The 26,952-nt window shown below is 39.0% G+C and overlaps 1 protein-coding gene across 2 annotated transcripts; it reads left to right on the top strand.

Annotated features, from left to right (window-relative positions):
* Nucleotides 1–295: 295 nt before the first annotated feature.
* Nucleotides 296–26,028, top strand: scn4ab (sodium channel, voltage-gated, type IV, alpha, b). 2 transcript variants are annotated; one of them, XM_058404620.1, is made up of 26 exons: nucleotides 296–468; nucleotides 1,590–1,914; nucleotides 3,200–3,320; nucleotides 3,505–3,592; nucleotides 3,725–3,853; nucleotides 4,521–4,612; nucleotides 5,307–5,525; nucleotides 5,714–5,777; nucleotides 7,670–7,811; nucleotides 8,329–8,526; nucleotides 8,761–8,826; nucleotides 9,181–9,295; nucleotides 9,477–9,715; nucleotides 9,817–9,990; nucleotides 11,970–12,326; nucleotides 13,361–13,756; nucleotides 15,686–15,803; nucleotides 16,567–16,721; nucleotides 16,811–16,984; nucleotides 17,955–18,077; nucleotides 18,292–18,573; nucleotides 18,768–18,821; nucleotides 21,017–21,158; nucleotides 21,617–21,717; nucleotides 22,055–22,325; nucleotides 22,609–26,028. In XM_058404620.1, exons 1-26 carry the CDS (start codon nucleotides 368–370, stop codon nucleotides 23,700–23,702), a joined length of 5,340 nt encoding a protein of 1,779 aa, XP_058260603.1. In that variant the 5' UTR covers nucleotides 296–367; the 3' UTR covers nucleotides 23,703–26,028. The 2 variants fall into 2 exon arrangements, with proteins under 2 accessions (XP_058260603.1, XP_058260602.1); XM_058404619.1 differs by having other exon boundaries at nucleotides 297–468; nucleotides 21,017–21,154; nucleotides 21,613–21,717.
* Nucleotides 26,029–26,952: the final 924 nt, after the last annotated feature.

Raw genomic sequence — 26,952 nt, 5'->3', positions numbered from 1 at the left:
ACCAACAAAATACAAATACACCAATAAAAAAAATCAAAACAAACCAATAAAATATGAGTGTTTAATATCATCATAGTGATCTAACATATCATTTAGATAAGTGATTTCCATTAGGTTTGGCGACAGTTTTGCATGAGGTATGGGAACAGACATTCTACAGATTCAGACTTCTGAGCATCAGAGAGAACATTTTGTTCCTGGCAAGTGCACTTCCCAGAATTTGTTCCTCAAAAAAAAGACCAATAGAGTCATTGTTCTTGAGCTGTGTTTTAGAAATTGTGAGTGAGGGGGCTGACAATCCAGCAGTGTTATCTGAGTGTGTGTTCCTCATCAGTGCGGAGAGCGTTCAGTGCATCGAGCAGCGAGGATGACTAAAAAGGGAAAGATTTCACTGTTGGAGGCATGGCTCAGGAATCGCACCGCTCACCTGAAGAGAGCAGAAAAACTGAAATTATGGCTGAAACACTTGTAAGTGAGAAAAACTTGCGTGATGTGGCAGGAATTTGTCAGGAATTACGTTTGTTGACAATTTAGCGACGACTTCATCTAACGATTTGTTGAGATGAGGGTATCAGCAGCTTTTTAGCATTTCTCAGCTGCGTTCAGGCTTGATTATGTTCACAACTCAGGTGTTTAATTCCTCTTAACATAACAATTTGTCAACCGCTACATTGATTTATTTATGAACGAGTGACATGTCTTTTTCTTTAATTTGTATTTCATCTTTTATTCATCATATCATTTAATTTCATTTAATTTTAATATCATTTAACATCAATAAGTAGTTGTTCCCGCAACAGGATCTGTTTTTTTCACTCTGTATTTATGTTCATTAAAAAAAACAAACAAACAAAAAACAGCTTGTCGTGTTACAAGATTTCCTCATCAGCGACTCATCGGCGACTCGGTCAGACCGAGTTTTTGGTCATTCACACTGTGTGATTGAACACTGACGTGCATGTGCTCTGCTTGGCCTTTGATTAAATTAGTCGGCGACTTTGCAAAACTAGTCGGCGACTGAAAAGTCGTGCAGTACCGTGAACTCGGCATTAGTGTAATTCATTGTTACTATAGAAATGATAACATATTCGAGCAAATGCATTAATACCGAAGCTGCTGCTGGAAAACTAATCAACACCTTCTGACCAATCAGGATCCAGAATTCAGATTGCAGATTATAATACACACTGTTGATTTGATTAAAGACTTCTGAACATGGTCAGTAATGCAGATTATAATGCAGTTAAATTCCTGTTTCAATCCATGATTACACACACACACACACACACACACAATGTGAAAAATGGCAAAATGTTGGAGTAGAGTGAGTTTTACTGTGATGAGAAAAATTTAGTTGTTGTGTTCAATTCCTGTGTTTTGGATGGAAAAACCACAAAACAAAATAGAGAAAAAATTAACAATGGGGAAAGAGAATTTTCTTGGTTGATCTCTTCTCTTCTCTTCTCTTCTCTTCTCTTCTCTTCTCTTCTCTTCTCTTCTCTTCTCTTCTCTTCTCTTCTCTTCTCTTCTCTTCTCCTTTACCCCCTCACTCGCTCACCTCTGCTCTCTCTCTTGTCCTCTCTGTTCAGGGCGTTGCTGAGAGGCCCCGAGCTGGTTCTGTCTCTCGCCCAGCAGAATGTGAAGATGGCACGTTTGCTCCCCCCCGCAGGCACTACTGTGTTCCGCCGCTTTACTCCGGAGTCGCTGGCTGAGTGCGAGCGACTTAAGGCAGAGGCAGATGCTGAAGAAGCAAACAGGAAAGCCCAGAACATTGAGATCCCCGAGGAGGAATTGCCCAAACCCTCCAAAGACCTTGAAGTTGGAAAATCCTTACCATTTATCTATGGAGATCCTCCACCTGAGCTCCTGAACATCCCTCTGGAAGAGCTTGATCCCTACTACAAATCCAAGAAAGTCAGTCCTGACTCCTCCCTGTCCAACATATTTTCACAAACCATCAGCACTGACATGTCTTTCAGGAAGTTAAAAAATATACTTACTTTTTACAATTATTTCCATTAAAAAAAGTAAAGGTAGTGTTTTAACACAATTCTAAGAGGGTTTCTTAAAGCTATACATCATGGTGATATATATATATATATATATATATAGGTAGGTCTGTGGAATTATTGTAATTATTATTATTGTATTTTACACATAATATTTGTATATCTATGTATGTATTTGTTTGTTTCCATGCTTATTCATTCATTCATTCATTCATTCATTACATACATGCTTCTTTATTTAATAACTTACTTTCTAATATACTAACTTAATTCCTTCCAACTTATTTACTTACTAACTTACTTAGTTACTTACCGACCTACATATTTTCCAACTTACTTACTTATTTATAAACTTACTTTACTTGCTAAATTTAGTTACTAATGTACTAACGTTTACTTACTAACTTACTATCAGACATGTTTGCTTACTTATTTACTAACTACTTACTTTCTAACATACTAACTTATGTACTAAATTACCAATTTTTTTACTTACTTACTTACTTACTGTGTAGTCAGTTCCTCACAACCCAGTGTCATGTGAATCAGAAGAAGACAACCATCATTTCTAAAACATATATATATATATATATTGAGAGTTTTCCTGAAACCTTGGTTAAAGTCTGTAGCAGGGGAGTGACAGCAGACGGCCAAGTCTAACACAGACAGATCAATTAGTGATGATTATGAACACACACACTGCATCCGCAATAGAATGACTTACACTGTACCATGAGAGAAGTCTGGAAAAAACAAGGAGCTTATTTTAATTCTCTTGCTCTAATACGTTGTAGCTTCTAGAGAAACAATCAGCTCGGAAAAATAAAAAAGTACACATTTGACGTTATACATAAAACAATTATTCCTATACGTTTCTGTCGTTTGCTCTAAGGAATCTTCAGTGTCAGTGCTTTGTAACAATCAGAGCTAAACCTGAAGCTTTCTATTTTCTCTGTAACAGCTGAATGTTTATTGAGGTAATCTTATTACCTTAACTAATCAACTTTATGTTTTTTAAAATAACCTGCACCTCATGGTTGATTTTTTTTTTTTACCATAACAGCAGGATAGCCGTAAAAACACAGAATATGTTCAGGACACTTATGGTCTGGTGAAAGTCTGTTGCTTCGCTCTGTAGCTGATTGTGTTCATTTTATTTGATTGATTAATGCGTGTTTGGGTTTTTGCAGACTTTCATCGTGATCAGCAAAGGGAATACAATCAACAGGTTCAATGTGGAGCCAGCCTGTTACCTCCTCACTCCCTTTAACCCCATCCGCAGATTTTCCATCCGAGTCCTCATCCACTCATATCCTTTGAATGTACGCAAACGTCTGAATGTGGTCGGATCGTTGATAAATGCTTGATCGCTTAACAGACCTATTCTCGACGGGTCAGTGCTGAAAAATATTATCATTACTTTGTTGTTTCAAACCATTTTTGACCTAGCTATGACACACACACACACACACTGTTCCTTGACTGTTCAATAAATTGTTTAGCCTGTTCATCATGGTAACCATCCTGTCCAACTGCATCTTCATGACCATGAGCAACCCACCTGAATGGAGCAAAATTATGGAGTGAGTCTGAACTAGCCTCATTAACATGATCATATCATAGATAAAATAATTCCATCGTAAATACCACATCTCTTTCCTCACACACCTGCGTGTTTTCCCACCTGCTCAGTTCACGTGTGTGTTGTGTGTTAGGTACGTGTTTACAGGGATCTACACCTTCGAGGCTCTGATTAAAGTCTTATCTAGAGGGTTCTGTATTGGAGACTTCACATTCCTTCGAGATCCATGGAACTGGCTGGATTTCATGGTGATCAGCATGGCGTGAGTAGGAGATGTGGAAAAAAGAAATATAGTTATATATAAACTGAGAAAATGTCTGTTCCAGTGATACACTTTCTTTCTTTCTTTCTTTCTTTCTTTCTTTCTTTCTTTCTTTCTTTCTTTCTTTCTTTCTTTCTTTCTTTCTTTCTTTCTTTCTTTCTTTCTTTCTTTCTTTCTTTCTTTCTTCCTATAGTTTTCACTTTTATCCTTTCTTTCATTCTTCTTCTTCATTTTTTAGTTTTTCCCCCCTTCACATTCTTTACTATTCTCTTACTTACCAACCTTTGTTTCTGTCCTTTTTTCTCCATATTCACTACTTAAGACCTCTCTCTCTCTCTCTCTTTCTCTCTCTCTCTCTCTCTCTCTCTCTCTCTCTCTGTCCATATCTTATAAGGCCAAATTATCCATTCATTGTCCACGTTATTAGGAACCCCTGCCGATTGTGTTCTTAATAATGTGGACAGCATGTATAACTACTCATTATTTTTGTTTCGGTAATTATGTTCTTATCAAAATCATAGGTCATTCGATTAATTTCTATAGCGGTAATGAGATATCCGAGAGTTGACTTGAGCTCCAGTCTGAAGCCCTGGCTGATGTTCTCAGCAGCGTGCTAACTCATGTAGTCTGTATTTCCTGAGTGATTCTGGATGCTGTGTGTCTGCAGGTACATCACTGAGTTTGTGGACTTGGGAAACGTTTCAGCTCTGAGGACCTTCCGTGTGCTTCGAGCCCTGAAAACAATCACTGTAATTCCTGGTGCGTCCTGGACTCCACATCACATCACATATGAAAGCCTTTATGAGGACAGAAACAGAAAGAGAGAAAGAGAGAGAGAGAGAGAGAGAGAGAGAGAGAAAGAGAGAGAGAGAGTTTATGAAGAGATGGGTATTTACACACATATATAATTTACATTATATATGTAAATAATTGCCCTCACTAAAGCCTTATTTATTGTATTGTAAGATATTAAACATTACATTATTTTAAAAAGGTCAGAGTGTGCTCTGTTGTCCTGTTTGTTTTAACTATTTTGCCATGACAAATGAATGGTTAGTGATTAAATTAATGTATTAATGATTTAGATGTGATGAGTGTTTATTATCTGCTGAAGTGTGGAATACAGTATGAGCGTTTGCTGTTTCTGCACACTTCCTTCATGTTCCTCTGGTTTCGGATAAAAAATAAATGGTATGTAAAAGTTAGCTGCATCTTCTTCTTTCGGCTTTTCCCTTCAGGGGTGTCCACAGCGAATCATCTCTCTCCATCTATCCCTATCTTCTGCATCCTCAACACTTGCACCCACTAGCTTCATATCCTCATTTATTACATCCATATACCTCCTCTTTGGCCTTCCTCTTTGCCTCTAGCAGCAGCTGCATGACGGTCAGTATATCTGTGTGTGTGCATGTGTGTGTGTGTGTGTGTGTGTGTGTGTGTGTGTGAACTGCAGGTCTGAAAACCATTGTTGGCGCACTGATTCAATCTGTGAAGAAACTGGGAGACGTCATGATCCTGACCATCTTCTGTCTCAGCGTTTTCGCCCTCATTGGCCTGCAGCTGTTCATGGGAATTCTGCGCAACAAGTGTGTCCTATGGCCTCCTCCGGGCTTCAACGACACCACAGACACTAACAGCACTTTCGACTTTGAAGCAATCAGAAACAATCCTGGTAACTGGAGCACAAATCTTATCTTCACAGGTTTAACATTGAGAAGAAAAGGTCTTTTGGATGGAAGGAGATTAGTATTGAATTAAATGATATTAATCTGGCAGGTTTAGCAGGAGTTAATTTGTCATGCTGCTCTTCTGTATGCTGAGAAGGACTTCTCTGTTTTTTTTTTTTGTTTTGTTTTGCAGAGTATTACTACTTCCTGCCTGGTAGCTTGGACCCACTTCTTTGTGGAAACAGTTCAGATGCTGGGTAGGTTGGTCAGACACAGAGTTTCCTCTTCACTAGTTATTAAATAATATTTCGGAAACACAGTGGCGGGCCATGCATTTCACACCTAGGCCTTCACTGGTGTCCTTCCTGAATTAATCCACCTCTATACCATCATTATGACGCCACCATGGGCGTCGCTAGGCCATTTTCTACTCAGCCCCCCTAAAATTCTGCAATCCTCCATAAATCATACACAAAATTCGTGATCCCCTCAGTCCCCTTTAAATTTCATATGAAAACGGCGGCAGACTTCGGCTCTTCCCCGTCTTTCAGCGCGTTCTTCAATCTGCAGACTGCGGCGTCACAGAGCGAGGATCAGAGGACAAGTGTGTGTGTGTGTGTGTGATCAGGAAGACTCGTATTTGGCTTGTTCAGTACTCAAATGTTATACACATCTATGCAATACAGTGGAATGCTGCAATACGTGTACCATCCTACCCTGTTAGTCAAACCTGATGAAAATTCTAGAATCGCCCCTGGACACCACGGCAATAGATACTAATCAACCGTTAAATAACAAAGTAAAAAAGAAATTAGTCTACAGTATTTCACAAGGAATAGTCAATTTTATTACAGTTATTTTTCTCCAAAAAGACATTCTTGATGACGCATGCAGCAAACTGCAATCTCCGGAGGACGCAGCATCTGAAATGAGAGACAGGGAATATAGAAACAATGTATATGTATGGTTCACTGCCTCTGACTACTCCAATTATCCAATCAAAGGACGGGAAATTGCTGACGTAATCGTATGCCTGCACTATTGATTCTGAAGGCAGATCTCTTTCACCCTGGTGACACATGATGTCAGCCACTGGCTGAAATATGATTGGATAAATACTCTTATCGTAAATATACACTACTGGAAGCAGCGCAACCAAGAGAAAAGCTATGAAATGTAGAGAATAGACTATTGGGAATAATTTAATGCACATTCATGGAAAAATATATAGACAATGGATTTTAAAAAAATATATAGACAATGGATTTACTACAAGTTTCGTTTTTAAAACCATATAGATTTGAGCTCAATAGCCAAGCCTCGTCATGACAAATGGAGTTAAAGAGAAGAAATAAGCTTCTCTCGAGTTTCATTTCATTTTAATATGCCTCAGCATCAGCCTGAGAAAGTACATCTTATGTGCAATATGTACATGGATTTCAGATTTTCTAAGTATTTGTTTTATTGCTATAAAGACACAGGAACAGACAGTGGAATGAAAGTTTGTGTAAACCCAGACGTCAGATCGAGTTTCGTTTGAACATGTACACCAATTGAAGGGAATATACAGGAGGAAAATCAGGCATTTTGTCAATTATTGTCACAATAACACAAACTGGCTTAAATCTAAATAGTTACCTGGAAATGGTTCAGATTCCTACATACATTTCTTCTTTATTTTACTCTTCACTACTAGCAGGGTTTTATTATTATTTTCAAAACTCCTAAACCTTTCTGTTTATTTCCAGTTTATTATTGGCCAAAAAAACCCCACAGTGACAGATGATGGTTTTCCCATCAATGCCACATTAACCATATACTATCAATTTCAATGCCACACATACCTGATAATTTTTGTGGGAAAAATGTCACTGAAGTGTTTTGTTTTTCATTTTTGTTTAAGGGTGGGATTTGGGCATATTTTTTGAATAAAGTACTAATATAATCTTAAAAAGAGGGCAGAAAATACCAAAAAAAAAAAAATCCTAAATGTGTTCAATATTTATTTATTTGCATATTTGTTTGCTTGCTTAGGTTTATTTGCTTGTGTGATTATTACACATATGTTTATTTATTTATTTGCTTGTTTACTATATCTCCGTATGCGGTGGTCTTTGTGTATAACTCAGCTGTCCTGTAATGTTGACAGGGTTTGTCCTGAGGGCTACGTGTGTATGAAAGTAGGAAGGAATCCAAATTACGGATACACCAGCTACGACAATTTCGGCTGGGCCTTCCTCGCCCTCTTCCGCCTTATGACACAAGACTTCTGGGAAAACTTGTTCCAGCTGGTTCGTACATCCACATATCTTACGGCTTTTGCGAGCTATCACACACCCGTTATTCCTCTCACCTTTCTTTATGGTTGCTTTGTCATGCTTCACTGTTGGAGCTGTGCAGTGATTAAGTAAGTACTGAAACATTTTTACAATTATGAGTCTCACTGCATGGACAGAGAGAGTTACACTTAAGAATGAATATAAATACATTTCATGCGTGTGATCATGCAGAGTGATATCTTTAGAAAAGTGAAATAAACAGATGTTCTACCACGTCTACCCTAGCAATAAAAATAATGTGAATATAAATACATTCTAAAAAAAATCAATAAAGGTGAAAGTAAATGAAGCATAAAAAATGTGACAAATAAAACTACATCTTACCTGTGAAAAAAATGAACATATAAAAAGAAATGAACTGAATAAATGAAGTCCTACATTTGAGAATTATTATACTGTGCTGAATAAACAGCCTGTGAACATTTAATTTTGTATTAAACATTTTCTGATGCCGTCTGGTATGTTTCAGACTCTCCGGTCAGCAGGGAAGACCTACATGATCTTCTTTGTGGTCATCATCTTCTTAGGCTCCTTTTACCTGATCAATCTGATTTTAGCTGTGGTGGCAATGGCATACGCAGAGCAGAACGAAGCCACTATAGCTGAAGCTAAAGAGAAAGAGGCGGAGTATGCCATGATCATGGAGCAGCTCAAAAAGCAATCCGAGGCAAGCCTTTTCATTGGATGGTGCTTTAGAAAATAAATGCAAATTTGGAACATGACAATGCAAAACAATTTTGCATGAAAATTAGCTTAAGGTTAGCATCAAATCAAAACCTAAATCATGTCTGAATGTATTTGCTGCTTACGGTAAGTTTTTGCAAATATGAAATACTTTAATATTATACAAATAATTTTTTTTAATAACAGTCCAATCTAAGTGTTACATTTGTCTGACCAGCAAAGAAAAGCGATGAAAGAAAGCAACAAGAAAGAAGAGTGTGATGAAGAACATAAACACGGAGAGGTAACACAAACACCAACAACTCCGTCTGTGACTTTATTACATGAGACCTGTATTAAAATTCAGACCTGTACTGAATTCTGACTGGTCAGAAAGTGTTGATGAATTTCCTGTAACAGTTCTCTGTTAGTAAATGTTTAATTGGCTTGTAATGGAAATAGTCTCTAGTGTCCTTTTCTTTTTTAATAAAGAAGAACATAATCCATGGTGAATTAAAAAAGCGTTATAAAAGGACTACAAAACAAAACAAAACAAAATAAAATGTAGTTGATGAATATACAATTCTTATACAAGTCTTGCCAAAGTATTACAGTCCAATTAGCCTCTAATTGTTTTTCTTTTCTGGTGTGTCTAAAGTCTATTGAGGTGTCCAAATCAAATGGATCCAAAGGAAGCATGGACTTAATAGAAGGACCTGGCCAGCAAAACAGGAAAGCCAGTGTTGTGAGCTCTGCAAGCCACACACTAGATGGTAAATTCTTTAGTTTGTTCATGAGTAATTAAAAGTGATTCAGCAGATTGGACAGAATAATGAACAACAACATTTTACACATTTGTTGGGTAAAAGAAGGTCTCACTGGATGGTGCTATTGTTTGCAATTAAATAATAATAATAATAATATCCTCTTTATACCTTCTTGTTATTTTTTCAGAATTGGAAGAGTTAGAAAGGCCATGCCCACCTTGCTGGTACAAGTTTGCAGACATTTTCCTAAAGTGGAATTGCTGTGTACCATGGATTAAATTAAAAAAATGGGTGCACTTTATTGTGATGGATCCCTTTGTGGACTTGGGCATCACTATCTGCATCGTACTAAACACCGTTTTTATGGCCATGGAGCACTATCCAATGACTGCGGACTTTGAATATGTCTTGTCTGTTGGAAATTTGGTAAGGCACTAGATGCAAACCGGACACTGGTTTATTTGTCCACTTGCATCTGCTAAATGGCCTGCAAATAAAATCACTAAGTTATGAGCACTTATTTCTAGGTGTTCACGGGCATCTTCGCTGCAGAGATGGTCTTGAAACTAATAGCGCTGGACCCATACTACTACTTCCAGGTTGGATGGAATATATTCGACAGCATCATCGTGACCATGAGTCTTGTGGAACTCGGATTGGCTGACGTAGAAGGGCTCTCTGTTCTCCGGTCCTTCCGACTTGTAAGTAATTGTTTATCCACTTACCAGAAACTGTATGTTACCAGATCCAGAGAATTGCAGGTTAGCAATTATTGCTAATGAGGTGGATTATAAATCGTCTTGATGCAATTGCCTGAGTGTGTGCCAGCTCTGCTAGCATACTGAATATTAAAGTTAAGATGATGGAAGCCTTATTGCTTCTCGTATCCAAACATCAGAGATTGCACACTCATTACACTAGTCCCTCTATTTCATGTAAAATAAAAGCATGGGAGCAAGAATGAAGAATTTGACCTACAATCGGCGGACGTTTTAGTTGGACATGAGAGATTGGAGCACAAGAAACCTATTGGAGGACTTCACACCTTTGTTTTGGTAAATAGCTGACCTCACACTAACTGATTCTTCTCAGAGTTCATAGGATGCAAGAGGTGATAGTATTTTATAATATGTATATTTCATATTTATTTGCAATTTCATTTGATCAGAGAACAAGCATACATAAGAATGTGGGAAAAAGAATGAAACTGGGAAGAATCATATAATGTGGTGTTGGCATTTCTGCAGAAAAATTGGAAAATTTTTTGCACTTTGCTCTTATTATGTTTATGCGTGAAGCAATAGGCACAAGCTACTTTACTTTTTGAGTAGATGGCAAGCTGCTGAATTCACAAAAGCCTGCCATACTGTCAGCGTGCTGGAATATGCACTTAGTGCTTGTGTGCTTTTGATCATGAGCTTGGATCAGTGCTTGAGACAAACTAAGTTTGAGGACCCTACAATCTACAAGACAGACCAACACTCAGGCAGGACAGGTGATGCAAGGACAGGATTTACAAGAGAGATCAGCACTCTGGCAGGATGGGCGATGCAGGGACATGCTCTAGAAGAGATACTGGTATTGAAGTAGTTTAGAGTGATGCAGGGACAGGATCTATAAGAAAGACTGGTATTCGGGCCTACTGAGTGATGCAGGGACAGGATCTATAAGAGATACTGGTATTGTGGCAGAATGAATGATGCAGAATTGACCTGAAAGATTAACATTGAGACATACTGGGTGAGACATTAAGTCATGGTGAATGACCCATGGACATCATCCATCAGAGAGATGAACAGTGGGACAGGATGTGAATGGCAGGATCTACGAGAGAGACCAAACTGTTACAGGGTGAATGATTTGGCAGACAAAAGTATGAGAAAAGACAGCATGTAAAGCTTAAGCCCTCATTTAAGCCACAGCGTTTGCTGTTTTTTTAAAAAAAATTTTAATCATATTAGAGCAGAATGTTTTTTTTAGCTAGCGACAAGAATTGCCCGCTGGTTCTCTACGGATCAGGCTGTGACTGTTACAATCCTGTGTTGCTTGGCCACAAAGTTTGTGCACAAATATTCTATGTGCTTATAGCTGCCTACAGCTGACTCATCGCTTCAATTAACCCTCACACAGACATTTGTTGCTAACCCGTTGTGTGATTGTAGCATTCTGTGTTTTGTTGTATTGTATGCAGTTACATACACTGTGGTATTTGTACACACATGCTTAGTAATGTTGTACGTTATAAGAGGTGTACTTGACCTCTATGATTTCTGGGCCAATTTCCTATCATTGTATCCAATAAATACTGGTAGTCTGGATGCAGACTTTGGCAGTGGGGAACAGAGGGGTGGATTGGTAGTGGTGTTATGATAGAGCATGATAGTTCGAGTGAAAATTCTTGAGTGGGTGACATGAACTTAACAATGGGATAATAGAAACATGCCATAGTAGGCTGTTATAAATACCTTTGGTATAAATGGATTATTTATTATAATTAGTCACTGCTTAACTTTTTATTCAGTATCCAAACATTGCAGTCTTTCTGTCATCTCCAAAAGTTTGTTAGCACTACTTGTCAGCTCATTAAATGATTTGCCATCTGACCACAAACTGGTATTTCTTGCTGGTTCGTTTAAAGCTAAATATTATATAATCATGTTGTGATTAATATTCGATACAGATGCGTGTCTTCAAGTTGGCAAAGTCATGGCCCACATTGAACATGCTGATTAAAATCATTGGTAACTCTGTGGGTGCTCTGGGGAACCTGACCCTCGTCCTGGGCATCATCGTCTTCATCTTCGCTGTGGTGGGCATGCAGCTGTTTGGGAATAGTTACAAGGACTGTGTTTGTAAAATCTCTGACAGCTGTGAGCTGCCACGCTGGCACATGACAGACTTCTTCCATTCGTTCCTAATTGTGTTTCGGATCCTGTGTGGCGAGTGGATTGAAACCATGTGGGACTGCATGGAGGTGGCAGGCCAGGGCATGTGCATTATCGTCTTCATGATGGTCATGGTGATTGGAAACCTGGTGGTGAGTATCCTCTCAGTCAGTCTGTTTTGTTGTCTGTAATCTGTAGTTCTCAATGTGGGGTCCAGAAGCTCAGATTGGTCCCGCATTATCAAAGTTATTATATGTTCAGATCGTTTTTAAGATAGTGTTTTTTTTTGTTTTTTTTTATAAATAGCACCAGTATCACTAACCACATGAGGAATCTTTTAATATAAACACATTGAATTGGTTTTAGGTTCCTTTAAGCATTCCTACAAAGTGAAATCGCAAAGAAATCTTTACTCACACCATCCAGCATCAACTGAGGCCTGTTTACTAATTATGACATCCATTACCTTGAGAGTTCCAAAACACTGGACAGGTCTCTCTGAGATAATTAACTTGTGACGTGCCACTCATGCTTGGAACTCTCCTGCAAGTCTGATATCCCTAAGCACGCTGGAGTTGATGTTGCCCGACGTGCTTGAGGAGACAGATCTGTCATAGACCTTACATCCTGTAGAGTAGATCATGTGATCCTCTCACTAGAAGTTAATTATACATAGGACTTATTTACTTTTAGTATCAACCAGCCATTTACTATAAATGTAACCAGGCAGATTTCCACTTCAGCTATTCATAGAGCAAAGAGGAAACAGCTCATCCGATGAGCTAGTGAAACTAGCTAATTATGACTTATGTGGGGATGTGGTAGCGTAGTCATTAAGGTGTTGGACTATAAGGCATTAGAGTTCAGATCCCTCAGAGGCAGTTGCTCAGTTGCATAAAATGAGACTAAAAAAGAGTCACTCTGGATAAGGGCGTCTGCCGAAAAGCCGTGAATTGTCCCAATTTTTGGAATTGTAGTTTGAGATACTACTTTGACCAGGAACCATCTTGGAATAGTTAGAATAGTTCACATAAGTTATAACAGATCACTTATTGCAATATAGATTTTTCCTTTATTGAAATATTACACTTTTATTCTTAAGACAATAAGGGAACTGCCTGAGACTGTTGGCTTTAGGGAACAGATCTGAAAAAAACTTGATACACATGGCTTTTGGCTCCTACAGGTCCTGAATCTCTTCCTGGCGTTGCTGCTTAGCTCCTTCAGTGGAGACAATTTGGCATCATCAGACGATGATGGTGAAATGAACAACCTGCAGATTGCCATATCAAGAATCACCAGGGGCATCGACTGGGTCAAGGCCTTCTTTATCACAAACGTAAGGCGTTTGTTGCGTCTGAAACCGAAGGAAGAGGAGAAGAAAGGAAATGATTTGGTCTTGAACCACATGGACCCAGGCGAGTCAGGGGACGAAACCAAGGAGGAGCTGAAACTGGAGCTTGATGGTGCTCTTAGAATGGCTGTTGTTCCAATTGCAAAGGGAGAGTCTGATGTTGAAAGCCCTTATGATGATGATGACAGCACTTCTGAAGATGAGGAGAAGACTGATGAAAAAAAGAAAGTAAGTTCACACATTCAACACAACAGAACCAGAACTGACCTATGTCATCAGAAATATTGATTTGATAGTTAAATATTTCCATATCTTCGAAAAAAGCAATCACTAAAATGTAAATAATTTAAATGTAATCCTTTCATGAGCTATTTGAAAGCTGTTGCACTGTGATAGTATTTAATTAGGTCCCAGCAACCTTAAAATGCAGGAATATCAAAAATACATTGCACTCACTTCCACTCATACAAACAATCAGTGGTGCTGGTGTGCAGGATTTATGGTGGAAGCCTGTTATGAAACACTGAAACTGGACACTTCATCAATTCCATCAATTTTAAATAAGCATCGCCTTACAGTGGGGATGTGATGGCTTAGTGGTTAGCATGTTTGCCTCAAACCTTGGCGGTTCCTCCACTGGGTACCCCAGTTTGCTCCCACGATTGTGCCCTGAGGTGGGTTGGCACCCCATCCAAAATGTTGCCCCAACTACCTCCCCTCCGACCCCCACCCGTTTTGTGCCAGAGTCCAATGGGTTTGCATCTAGCCTTCCTGTGCCCTTCCTGTGTAGAATAAGCGCTAGAGAAAATGGATGGATGGATGGATAGATGGATGAACCACCTTACAGGAAACTGTTTTGGTTAATTATCACCATGTTATCAGATTAGATGGAGCATCCACCATGAACATCCATGTAAATCATTACTATACATTATTATATTAGTATACTATACATTTGTTAGATTCAAGATATAGAAATTAAGATTGGACCTTCTGCCCACTCACTCTGTGGTGGATAATAAAACAAACATGAGTACTCTTACACTTGAAAACCTCATTTAAATTGTCACAGAGGATATCTGTGGATATCATGGCCAATATGTGGCTGAACAGAGGGAAAGATAGACACTCTGAGTGGTTTTATGGGTGCACCGGAGGTCAGGTGTCACAGTGATGGAGCGTGGGAAACAGCGCCAGTGCAGCATGATTAGTTAACCTGTTTGACAACCACCTGACCTCTTGGGTTCCTCTTTCCCTCTTTCTTCCAACCGAGAATTTCACTTAGGGTAACATAGCCGTGTATCCAAAAAAAACAAAAAACACTTGTCTGTTCATGCATTTTAGTGGTTTATGAATAGTGAAGCTAAGCAGTACCTCTTGAGGTCAGATATTTTGTTAAACATTTGTTTCAATGAGGCGCATAAGCCCTGACTCATTAGGCAACTGTTTGTTGGTATGTCTGCAAACCGGGTTGAATTACACAGCTCACATAACATACCCTCGCGTGTTTAAATGCTTGGCATTACACCGGCAGCCATGTTTCTCCTCAGGGAAGCTGATACATAGCTGAAGTGGAGGCAGTGGTGCTAAGCAATCAGCTCTACTTCACTAGAATTTAACCAGGAGGCCAAAGCTAGTACCAGATATCCTCAAGCCTTATGCCATGTTGGCTAAATTTCTACAATAAAATAAAACTTAAAAATGTTTAATTCAGAAGATTTCCAGAAAAAAAAATGACAGGTGGAAATTTGCTAATGAATAAACAGCATGGTACTGTGCTTTATCAGACAGATCTGTTTACTCCTTAAGCTTCAGTTACATGTGGCTACGTCAGTGAAAGAGGAATAGCATCCAAATCTGAGCGATGGATTTATGCAGCACACTTATCATTCACAGTGTCTTCTTCATGCTGCTAAATATAACTCCTTTTGAACCGTGCCTGTAAAGTCAGATATATTCTCGTACAAGATGTCCTGAGTGATCTGGCTAAGAAATCTAGACGAAAACACAGTGACAGCACAAAAATAAATGCAAGACTTTGGAAGTTTGGTGTTTGAGCAGGTCCACTTTTCAATGGAATCTTCTTCTTATTCATATTTTGCACCTCTAAAGAAGTTCTGATTGTTCTATCTTTTATTTATCCCAACTTCTGGACAGTTTAAAGATGCAGACGATTCGTCCAGCTGCAGCACCGTGGACAAACCTCCAGAGGTGGAAGAAGCAGATTCAGAGGATGAACCAGATCTCATCACTCCAGTGGATTGTTGCACAGAGAGTGAGACTTACTAAGCTCTGTTTTCTCCAAATGGGAAGCAGGGTACTGCAGATACCAACCTAGCAGTACTTATAGGCTGACACTATAGATAGGTAGTCCTGCTAAAAAAAAAACCCAAAAAACTCATAGATAGATAGTTAGATAGATAGATAGATAGATAGATAGATAGATAGATAGATAGATAGATAGATAGATAGATAGATAGATAGATAGATAGATGGATACTTTATTCATCCCAAAGGGAAATTTAAAGCTTCCAACAGTTTCCACAAGCACAGGCTGCACAAACTGGTAGGCCATCATTGGCCACTGGTAAATAATTACGCAGCATACCTGTTGACCACAGTGGTACTGCCTCACTGGTCCAGGATCCCAGGATCAATCATGAGGTTACTCAGGTCTGTGCAGTTTAACATGTTCTCTGAGTATCCCCTTCCAAAGGTATTCTTTACACAATGCCAAATTTGCCCCTAGATGTGATGGTGTAGCATTCTATAGAGGGTAGGGTGTATTCTCATCAAGTGATTTCAGGATCCACTTCCACCCGGACTGAGGGCAGAGTGGTACACAGTGGAATAAGTAGCTGTAATTCAGATTCTGGTTTCTTTCTAATAGCTGCTCGGACAACTTGATTTTTCAGCATAGAGCTAAAGCACTATTTCCTAAAGTGTAGTTGTTTAATGGAATCTGAGTGAGAACTTTATTTTCTCATAAAATTAAAATTAAAATTTTGTATCCATATCTTCTGCACCCTGCACCAAAGAATGCGTTAGACGCTGCCCTTGCCTGGATTTGGACATCACCAAGGGCAAAGGAAAGGTATGGTGGAACATCCGTAAGACCTGCTACGCCATTGTGGAGCATAACTACTTTGAGACCTTCATCATCTTCATGATCCTCCTCAGCAGTGGTGCCTTGGTGAGCCGAAAGGAAAAGACAAAGGCTTTTTTCTTTACAGTTGGTATACCATTGAGGACTGAACTCATGTTTTCTTTTTCCCTGATTAGGCATTTGAGGATATTTACATTGAGCAACGACGAGTGATTAAAATCATTCTTGAATACGCAGATCAGGTCTTCACCTACATTTTTGTCATCGAGATGCTTCTAAAATGGGCTGCGTACGGTTTCAAGATCTATTTCACCAACGCTTGGTGCTGGCTGGACTTCCTCATTGTTGACGTATGTCTTTATTTTTATCATGTCAAAGTGAACTAAAGTAAAGTTGGTTTCCATACTATTAAAATAAGTATTTTGGGACTGCTCAGTAGCACAGATAGCAACAACAATGGGACATGGGTGGGAAAGGAATTGGCTAGAATTGAGACTTTGAATTGACGCATACAGAACACTTCCCCTTGATGGTGCCACCCCAGCAACAACGACAAGGACAGTTTGGTACCCAGAGTTCTGAGGTCTTACTCACAACTGAACTATTGATTAGCCAGAAAATGTACACGGATAATCAGACAAGAAATTCGATGCTCTGGTTGCTATGGTGATGACAAAACTAAGCCAGTTACAATAGGTGATATTTTTAGAATGAATAGATTAACCAACATTGCTAATGTAGTCAATGAATATGAGGCACATAACACACTAACCTGAGCAAAAGTACTGCCACTGTAGAAATAATTCACTTGAGTGACAGTAAAATTCATGTGAGAGAAAATGCAACATATTTAAAAATAATTTGCTCTGGTGATCTGGATGCTGATCTGGTTTTACTGGCTCAGACAGTGTTGCTACTGAGTAAAGCTTAGCATGCTCAGCATAGGGATATGGTAGCTTAGTGGTAAAGGTGTTGGACTACTGAGTTTGAATCCCAGGTCTGTCAAGCTGCCACCGCTGGGCCCCTGAGCAAGGCCCTTAACCCTTAATAGCTCACTTATATAAAGCAATATAAAATGTAAGTTGCTCTGGATAAAGTTGTGTGCCAAATGCCAGAAATGTAAATGTACAGCTTTTGGTGCCTGATGTGTAGGAACATGCCTTGATTTAATTGAATCTTGAAATTGAATTCTTTTAAATTCACTTACAGTGTTCTGGGTTTAAATATATTATCAACTTTCTTTAACTTTAAACTCCAGTAAAAGCAATAAGAGACGATAATGATTCCATCACCTTATAAAATTGCAAAATGATCACACAGGTCTCCCTGATCAGCTTGACAGCTAACATTCTGGGTTACTCTGAACTTGGACCCATCAAGTCCCTGAGGACCTTGAGGGCTCTGAGGCCACTTCGCGCCTTGTCCAGATTTGAGGGAATGAGGGCAAGTACATGATTTCTCCTTTGACATGTTGTAGATTGTATTTTCAGACTGATTGAAGTTCAAAATTCAATTACACACACACAGTTTTTATTGTATAGTGATGTAGCTAACAATAAACACTGACACAAAGACAGTAGTGGCGGAAGATAAATTCCGTGAGATGACATGAGGAAGAATTCATGAGTGGACTGAGTGTAAGTTTTGAATTCTTTAGGTGGTGGTGAACGCTCTGGTTGGAGCCATTCCCTCTATATTTAACGTGATGCTGGTGTGTCTGATCTTCTGGCTGATCTTCAGCATAATGGGCGTGAACCTGTTTGCTGGAAAATTCTACTATTGCTTTAACACAACCGCTGAAGAGTATTTCTCAGCTGAAGAGGTGGAAAACAAAAGCCACTGCTTGGAGCTGAGTTATACTTCTGAAGATGTGAGATGGATGAACACCAAGGTCAACTTCGATAATGTGGGCATGGGCTACCTCTCCCTGCTGCAAGTGGTTAGTGTTCAGAAACAACTGGATGGAAGGATGGATGGATAGAGGGCTTGAAGGTTGGATAGATGGTTTAATGGAAGGTTGAATGCATGGATGGATGGATGGATGGATGGATGGATGGATGTGGGTGTGGATGGATGGGGTAAGGTTAGAGAACAGTAGGAAATGCTAATTGCTTGTTTTGTTTTGATTCACAGGCAACATTTAAAGGTTGGATGGACATCATGTATGCTGCAGTAGATTCTCGGCAGGTAAGCTTCACTCTTCAGAGGTATTAAGAAACTATGCTCATAGCAATTTCAGCTTAATCTCTATTCAGGTGTCCTGTTTTTATTCTCACTGCCATTGTTTTAGTAATATATTTGGTATGATATTTTTGGAAACAGTGATGAGGAAAGAGTGGCAGAGAGATGGAGAATGATATAATTCTAAAAAAGATAAAAGATCTAGAAAAAATAAAGGATATTGAAGAAAATTGTAGTGTTTCTGATTTGTTCTTGTTATAGTACATAGACTTTATATAGTCAGTAATGTAAAGATGTTCTGATTATTAAATACTTGATTTAGGTGAAAAATAATTCAAATGTCAAAGAACTCAGAAGTTCATCATTTCTGTAACACTCTTGTTTTTAGTGTTTTGTGGGTCAGTGTGTGACAAGTGATAATATGCACTTTCTGACTGGGTGTTCTTGCCATATGGTCGAACGAGCTTATTTTGAGATGTGTATGAAGTGTTCCCTTTCGATGGAACTCAATGCTATGTCATAGCTGACACTGTAGGAAAGCTTCTTTGCAGAAGTTGTGTCTGAAGCTCTCTGTGAAATCATGCCAATTTATCAGCTTGGGTAAGTCATGTGATGAAGTGGAGTGCACCAGCCACGATGCGGGCATGACTGGGCGGCCTAAACTGTTCCTTTAGATCTGTTACACATGAGCCCTTTTCAACTCTGGCTCCGGAACAGGGGTTTTTCACCCCTGCAGACACCCCTTTCAGGGTCAGGGCTACATGTTTCGAGCTTCTTATGTGGACAAACCCCAATATCTCACCTTGGGTCCCACTCTTAGGGTGTGTCATTGTTGTAAGACTCTTTCGATGGATGCCTCCCTCTCAAGTTGGGGAGTAGTCCTAGACGGTTGCCCTGTCCATGGTATTTAAGAAGGCTCCTGTCTCTCATAGCATGCAGAATGCCTGAAGATGGAGGCTGTGTTTCTAGAGCTGAAACATTCCTCCCAAAACTCAGGAGCTGCCTTTGGTGGTCCCCTTCATCAATAATTAGGGTCTGTGTTTGCGCCCTTTGTTCAGGTTGGTGCACCACATCTTGCCCTAGGTAGAGACCAAATTTCTCTCATTGAGATTGATTACACTCCAGAGTGCATGAGTGGGAAGCTGGCTTCCTGCTGAGGCAGGGGCTGAGGCCGGGGGAATGGCATCTCCACTCATAGGTCAGTGGAATTCATAACAATTTTTGGCTGAGCAAAAATGGCTTTGTTCACCTCTGTGGAGTCGACCCACTGTTCCCTCTGGCTTTCTCTTTTCATTAGACCCTTTGGGGGCTGAATGCCATGATGCAAACAGAGATATGAAGAGATGTGAAGAGATCTCTTCACACAGGGGAGTCCACGTGTTACTGGTTGATTCTTGTTGGCCAACCTGAGTCTGGCTTGCACACCTAAATTCCCTTCTGGACATTTTGGGAAATTTGGACTTGGGAAATTTCAGTCAGGAGGAACCTCCCTCTCAGGCACAGGGGGTGATTCTCCACCCCCACCCTGAGATTTGGAACCTTTTGGTCTGGCCCCTGAGGGGCACCAGCTCCAAGACTTGAGACCGAGGTTGTGAAGAATACATTAAACTTTCGTCTCTGGGGTAACCAGTGTGATCAGAACCTAGGTCACTGACCTGTTAGTACAATGCTAGAGTTTCTGCACACATGCCTCTTTGAGGGCTTGCCACCCTCTACATTGAGGTATAGATGGCAGCCATTGCTGCAAGTCACATGCATGCTTTCTGGTCTTTCACTTTCTGTGTGGTGCCAAGTGGCTGAGGCTTTCCTGCAGACCGTGTCTCCCCTCCCGGGACTTCTCAATGGAGGGGCTATTTATGGTGTTGCTGGGGCTCTCGGCTTTGTCACATGACCTATAAATGGGCGTGTTTTCACACAGAGCTGTAGATACAAAGAAGTGTTCCCATAGCAACAGCCATGACACTGCGTCTAGTTCCCTTCTCAAGTAACCGGGTTACATATGTAACCTGGTGTAGTTTTCTTGGTTTGAGTAGGTTTTGGAGTTGAGATTACCTGTTTTTCTAAACCTAATGTTGATATCATATGTCTGATGCTTGCAAGCATTTAAAAAATACACAATAAAAGGCATCAAACAAGTTGTATATTAAACCATGGATCATGTTCAGCACTGATGCTCTTTTTACATTTTACTTTTTAACTAGGTGGAGGATCAACCAGTATATGAGGCCAACCTCTACATGTACCTGTACTTTGTGATTTTCATCATCTTTGGCTCCTTTTTCACCCTCAATTTATTCATTGGTGTCATCATTGATAACTTTAACCAACAGAAATCAAAGATAAGTATCATTAACACAAATCTGAAATTGCCTGCTTGAAAAAATACATTTTTTCAGGTGGAATCGAAGTAAATTATTCATTATTAAACATATATAACATCTTAAAGAAAACAACTATACAAACAATTCTACTTTTCTAAATCTACAATTCTATCTTTCACTGTTAAGTAGCAGCACAGCTTTAATACATATTTTTTAAAAGTTATTCATATATTATTTGGCTCATTGGTGTTATTGAGTTGATGCTACAGAAACAACATTTCAAAACAAGTGCATTCATTAACACTTTCTGAGTTTAATATTGTTGTGCAAATGTGGTATAACTGCAAAAAATCTATATTAATAATAATAATAATAAGAAGAAGAAAAGAAACTTTTATGCATTGTTAACCCTAAGACATGATCTGTGGGAATTTTTTGGGGAGTTTAAGAATAATCAATTTTCTCTGTGTCCTTACTTAGGAGGACAAGACCTCTTCATGACAGAAGAGCAGAAGAAATATTATAACGCTATGAAGAAACTCGGCTCAAAGAAACCGCAGAAACCCATCCCACGTCCTCAAGTAGGTTCAGTACTCTGTGTAAGGGAGAAATAAATAATGAACTACTGGATTTATCCAAAAAGGTTTGTTGATATGCAAATATGCAAATAAGAAGAAGGTTGCACCAGGGTTTAGGAATGTACAGTGTGAAACGTCAGATTATAAAGGGCCAGGATTCATTGTTAACCCCGTGTAAAGTAAGAGCAGTGTGAAACCTCAAACTACACAACCCAGGATTCCCTTTACCTGGGGTTTATTAGGGCCCAGAAGAACTATTTCTTGTGTGAAAAGCTCCTAATTGTATCCTTTCCTCATGCTGAGCACTTTTCTCTCACATCTTATGTCTGATGTCCTGCAGAACTGTTTCCAAGGCTTCATATTCGACATCGTCACTAAACAGTTCTTCGACATCTTGATCATGGGCCTGATCTGTCTGAACATGGTCACCATGATGGTGGAGACGGACGACCAGAGTGCCGAGGTTGAACAGATCCTGTTCATGATTAACTTCGTCTTTATCGTCATCTTCACTGGAGAGTGCGTGCTCAAGCTCATCGCCCTGCGGCAGTATTTCTTTCACGTTGGGTGGAATATTTTCGATTTTATCGTAGTCATACTTTCAATTTTGGGTAAGTAGTTTCCAAATAACGGAAACAAACCAACAGCTGCCCTTCTGTTATATTAATTTGCACGTCACTGTGTACATTTTGCACTTTTAGGTAGAAACTCCCCAATCCACATTTTCCTTAAACAAAAAATCTTCATGTTTTCTCCAGCCTATTTTTACACATTCAAGCCTACATTAAATCAGGATCATGAAAATTGTTTGCATTTAAATATATAACACCATTAACAAAATGCATATACAGTCACCTCTCAGCCCCTGATCTGTTCATAACAATTTGTTTACAGGCTTAGTCCTGGCAGATATCATCGAGAAGTACTTTGTCTCACCTACGCTTTTCCGTGTCATCCGACTCGCCAGAATTGGCCGCGTTCTGCGTCTGATCCGAGGCGCTAAAGGCATCAGAACGCTGCTGTTTGCCCTGATGATGTCGCTCCCTGCCCTCTTCAACATCGGCCTCCTCCTCTTTTTAATCATGTTCATCTTCTCCATCTTCGGCATGTCCAACTTTGCCTACGTGAAAAAAGAAGGCGGCATCGACGACATGTTCAATTTCGAGACCTTTGGGAACAGTATCATATGTCTGTTCATGATCACAACATCTGCCGGCTGGGATGGGCTTCTGTCCCCAATCCTCGATAGCAGACCTCCTGACTGTGACCCAGACATTGAGAATCCCGGCACGGATGTGAGGGGGAACTGTGGAAATGCTGGTGTGGGAATAGTCTTCTTTTGCACCTACATCGTGATGTCATTCCTGGTGGTGGTGAACATGTACATCGCCATCATTCTAGAGAACTTCAATGTGGCGACAGAGGAGAGCAGTGAACCTATATGTGAGGAAGACTTTGAGATGTTCTACGAGACCTGGGAGAAATTTGATCCAGATGCTTCACAGTTCATTGAATTCAGCAAGCTGTCTGACTTCTGCGACACACTGAAAGATCCACTGAAGATCCCCAAGCCCAACATGGTCAAGCTGATTGCCATGGACTTGCCAATGGTCCCTGGGGACAGGATTCACTGTCTGGACATCCTGCTGGCTCTCACGACCGAAGTGCTGGGTGAGTCCGGGGAAATGGACATGCTCAAGTCCAGTATGGAGGAGAAATTCATGGCGAACAACCCTTCTAAAGTGTCATATGAGCCCATAACCAGCACTCTCCGACGGAAACAGGAGGAAGTGGCCGCTAAGGTCATCCAGAGAGCCTACCGCAAATACAAACTCAGGCATCCTCGCAAACCTGGAGCCCTCAGTTTTAGGCAAAAGTGCAACAAGCCTTTGAGTGTAGCTCTGCAGAACGAGGTGGTGTTACATTCTGCCCCTTTCACCATCCCTGACTCAACCTACGTCGACAACTTGAAGGAGTCCGTTGTCTAGTGAGATCTTGCTGGTTTTTCTGGTTACATGTTCATAAGAATGACACTGTTTTCACTTCCACTGCTTGGTCACTTCTTCCAAAGTTATCACGTCCCAGATACGAAGGTCATGTGAGCGTGACACTTTTTATAGCTCACTATAAAGAAGTTAAGAACTACAATTGGTGAAGAAGCCAGTGGCAAGAATTCTTTAATAAAAAATGAAAAAAGGTAGCATTAAAGATGTTAGTCAGGCTCTAAGCACAGTTTTCTAGTCCTGGAAAAAAAGTAAAACAAAGTACAAATGTAGCATGGGACTTTTAGATACTTTTTTTTATGATACAAGATACAAGAGGTTTTCTTTCTTGTGAAAATTTGATAAAAAACAAAGAAAACATGCTGTATCCATTTCTCTATCACCGATAACCCACATATTACATCAGATAAGTCCAATCTACTCAAATGTTGCAGCCACTTGACTGAAAATAATGCAAATGATTTGATTCCTCTTATTTTACCATTCAGTTTGTTTCCAGCAGGCATGCGTTCGAATACTGTGTAACATCAACCTCATCTACTCAACTCCTCATACCACATGATGGCCACCTGCATAATGAGGGAACAGGAAAGGGAACATGCTGTTAGCCTCATAAAATTTTCTTTGTGAGGGAAATATTACATATTCATGTTTCCATTTAAAAAAAAAGGGGGATTTATGCTGCATTCAACTGATTTTTTTTATTTTTTTAACTCAGATTTCTGTACGTGAAAAACAAAAATAGTTCATGGATGTTTTGTGGCTAGTTCATGACTAGTTTCTGGTTAGTTTCTGGCTATTTTCTGGCTAATTTATGACTAATGTCTGGTTAGTTCATGACTATCAGATGGCTAGATTAAGACTAGTTTCTGCGTATTCTCTGACTAGTTTATGGCTTGTTTACGGTTAGTTTCTGGTGCTTGAAAACAGCAAACACAAGTCAAGCTTTCATGGAGGCATCCACATGTTTTTCCCTCATTCTTTAGTGCAAATAAATAAAATCTTGGAGCTTGGAAATTTTGAAAAAAATCTTGTTCCTGATCCTGATGATGATCTGATTCCTTGCATCTCTCTTTACTTGCTTGAGCAGAGGAGAAGTAATGAGACGTGGATGAAGTTGCGCTGGTGACAGTATTTGAATGCAGATTTCATGCTAGCATGCTAGCAGTTTCACACAGCAAACCTAGAGTTTGGTTGATTTCAACTTTACGTTCTCGGCTGGAGGAGTGAAAGCCTTTGCAACATTAGATATTAACAACAGTTTGGATTTCCGGAGAATTCAGGGATATAAATTTTGATGAATCATATTTTCATTTCTGTCTGAAGCAGCAGTGCACATATATATATGGATCCACTTTTTCTTTTTTTTTGTTTAAAATGTTATTCAATGCAGCTGCGTATTATGAATATTCTAGTTTAATTGTATGAGTCCAGACAGATACACTTAAGGTCTTAAATGCTTTTTAATGTCAAATGTAAAATTTGCACGAGCCAGCTTGAATAAAAAGTTATTGATATTACAAAGCGAATGCCGTATTAAATCCTGTAATAAATTTGGCGTAGGTTGGTTTATCCTAAAAAAGAAAAAAAAAAAAAGCTGAGAAGCTAGCTTTTCATTTCAGAATGGAATCTTATTTTGTATTATTCTAACTTTTGCTTTCTAGACTTAGATTTACTGTTTTATTACAGTTTGATCACTGGTATTGCTACAGACCAAACAAAATGATACAGAACAGCAGTTAAACTTCGCTCTCGGATCCTAACGTGACTCTACACATTAGGGTTTTATTATTGGAAGTACAAACACTTGGTGATGAAAGGTGTTAGGCCTGTAGATTAAAGACTCACCGAAAACAGCAGTGGTATTAAACCAGTGTTATAAACATGAAGCAGAAATGTTTGGCGTCCTGAGTGGCTGAGATAAAGTTTTTGTCCTTTTCTGATTACATTAGATTTAATTTGATCCAATCAGACATTAGAGTAGATTATTGAGTTTAGTGTTCCATTTCTCAGGTCATGGAATAATAAACATTTATTCACTCAGACTTATTACTCTATTAGTTTTTCAATTAATACTGCAACTAATGGATTTTTGGAGTATTAAAAAATACTAACATAAAACTACAAGTTAAAATATTAATAAAAATTTTGATTGGCAGTGTATATATAAAGATTTACTTGCAAAATTCCCCTGTTTACAATTTGTCCTGATTAACTGTTAAATGGCTTTAATTTTTCAATCAAGTTAATAATGTGTTTACAGTGAGTGCACTTAAAAGCTTCTCTCTCTCTCTCTCTCTCTCTCTCTCTTTTTTAAAAAAATTACTAAAGTTTCTTTTCCTCCTAATGCGAGTGGAGTACATGGAGTCTGAACTATCCCATGTAGGATGAGGGTAAATATTACACATGACTCCAGTGTACAGCTGGAAAGTGTGGAGCTCTTAATCCCTCTAATCACTTTATACACCAACAGAATGATTTATTAATGCTAATAAGTGCATGTGCTGCAATATTAATAATAATGCACATAACATAACCTACATAAAGTACGCAAAGTAAATAAAGTTCATATTACGGAAATATTTAGATGAAATCTAATAGAATTCATTTACTTTTAACAGCCTGGAGGTGATCGTTCTTTTATAACATCCTGAAATGTCTTATTCCTCTTATCCTGCAGTCATTTTAACCTAAGCAATCACAATTGTCTAATTTTTAATCCAGAGTTGTAGTTAATGTTGTGGAATATCTGTGGAACGTTTTACTTGTCATTTAGCAGCTATAACTGGTTGTTACCATAGAAACAGTACGTCTTTTTTAGCTGCATTTTTTAGCTGCATTTGTGTTAGAACTGCTGTTTGGGAATATTGAGAAAACTCACCACCAGATATTTAAACCTTTCTTTCTTTCGTTCTTTCTTTCTTTCTTTCTTTCTTTCTTTCTTTCTTTCTTTCTTTCTTTCTTTCTTTCTTTCTTTCTTTCTTTCTTTCTTTCTTTTCTTTTCTTTTTTTTAAATTTTTTATTTTCTGAATTTAAACCATTTGCTATCTGGTTCACATGTGATGATTCTCTGTACCATCTGTACAAGATTCATGTACCATCAAACACCTATGAGCCACTTTCATTAACCTGACAAAACTGCACCTGTGTCTTTGTATCACTGTATTCTGTATAATTTCTGTATAAAATGTATTTTTGATGATAAAAATGAATAAAGTAGAAAAACTTTCTTCAA

The sequence above is a fragment of the Hemibagrus wyckioides genome, linkage group LG12, assembly GCF_019097595.1.
Source record: "Hemibagrus wyckioides isolate EC202008001 linkage group LG12, SWU_Hwy_1.0, whole genome shotgun sequence".
Classification (NCBI taxonomy): Eukaryota; Metazoa; Chordata; class Actinopteri; order Siluriformes; family Bagridae; genus Hemibagrus; species Hemibagrus wyckioides.
This window is presented reverse-complemented; position numbering and strand designations above follow the sequence as displayed.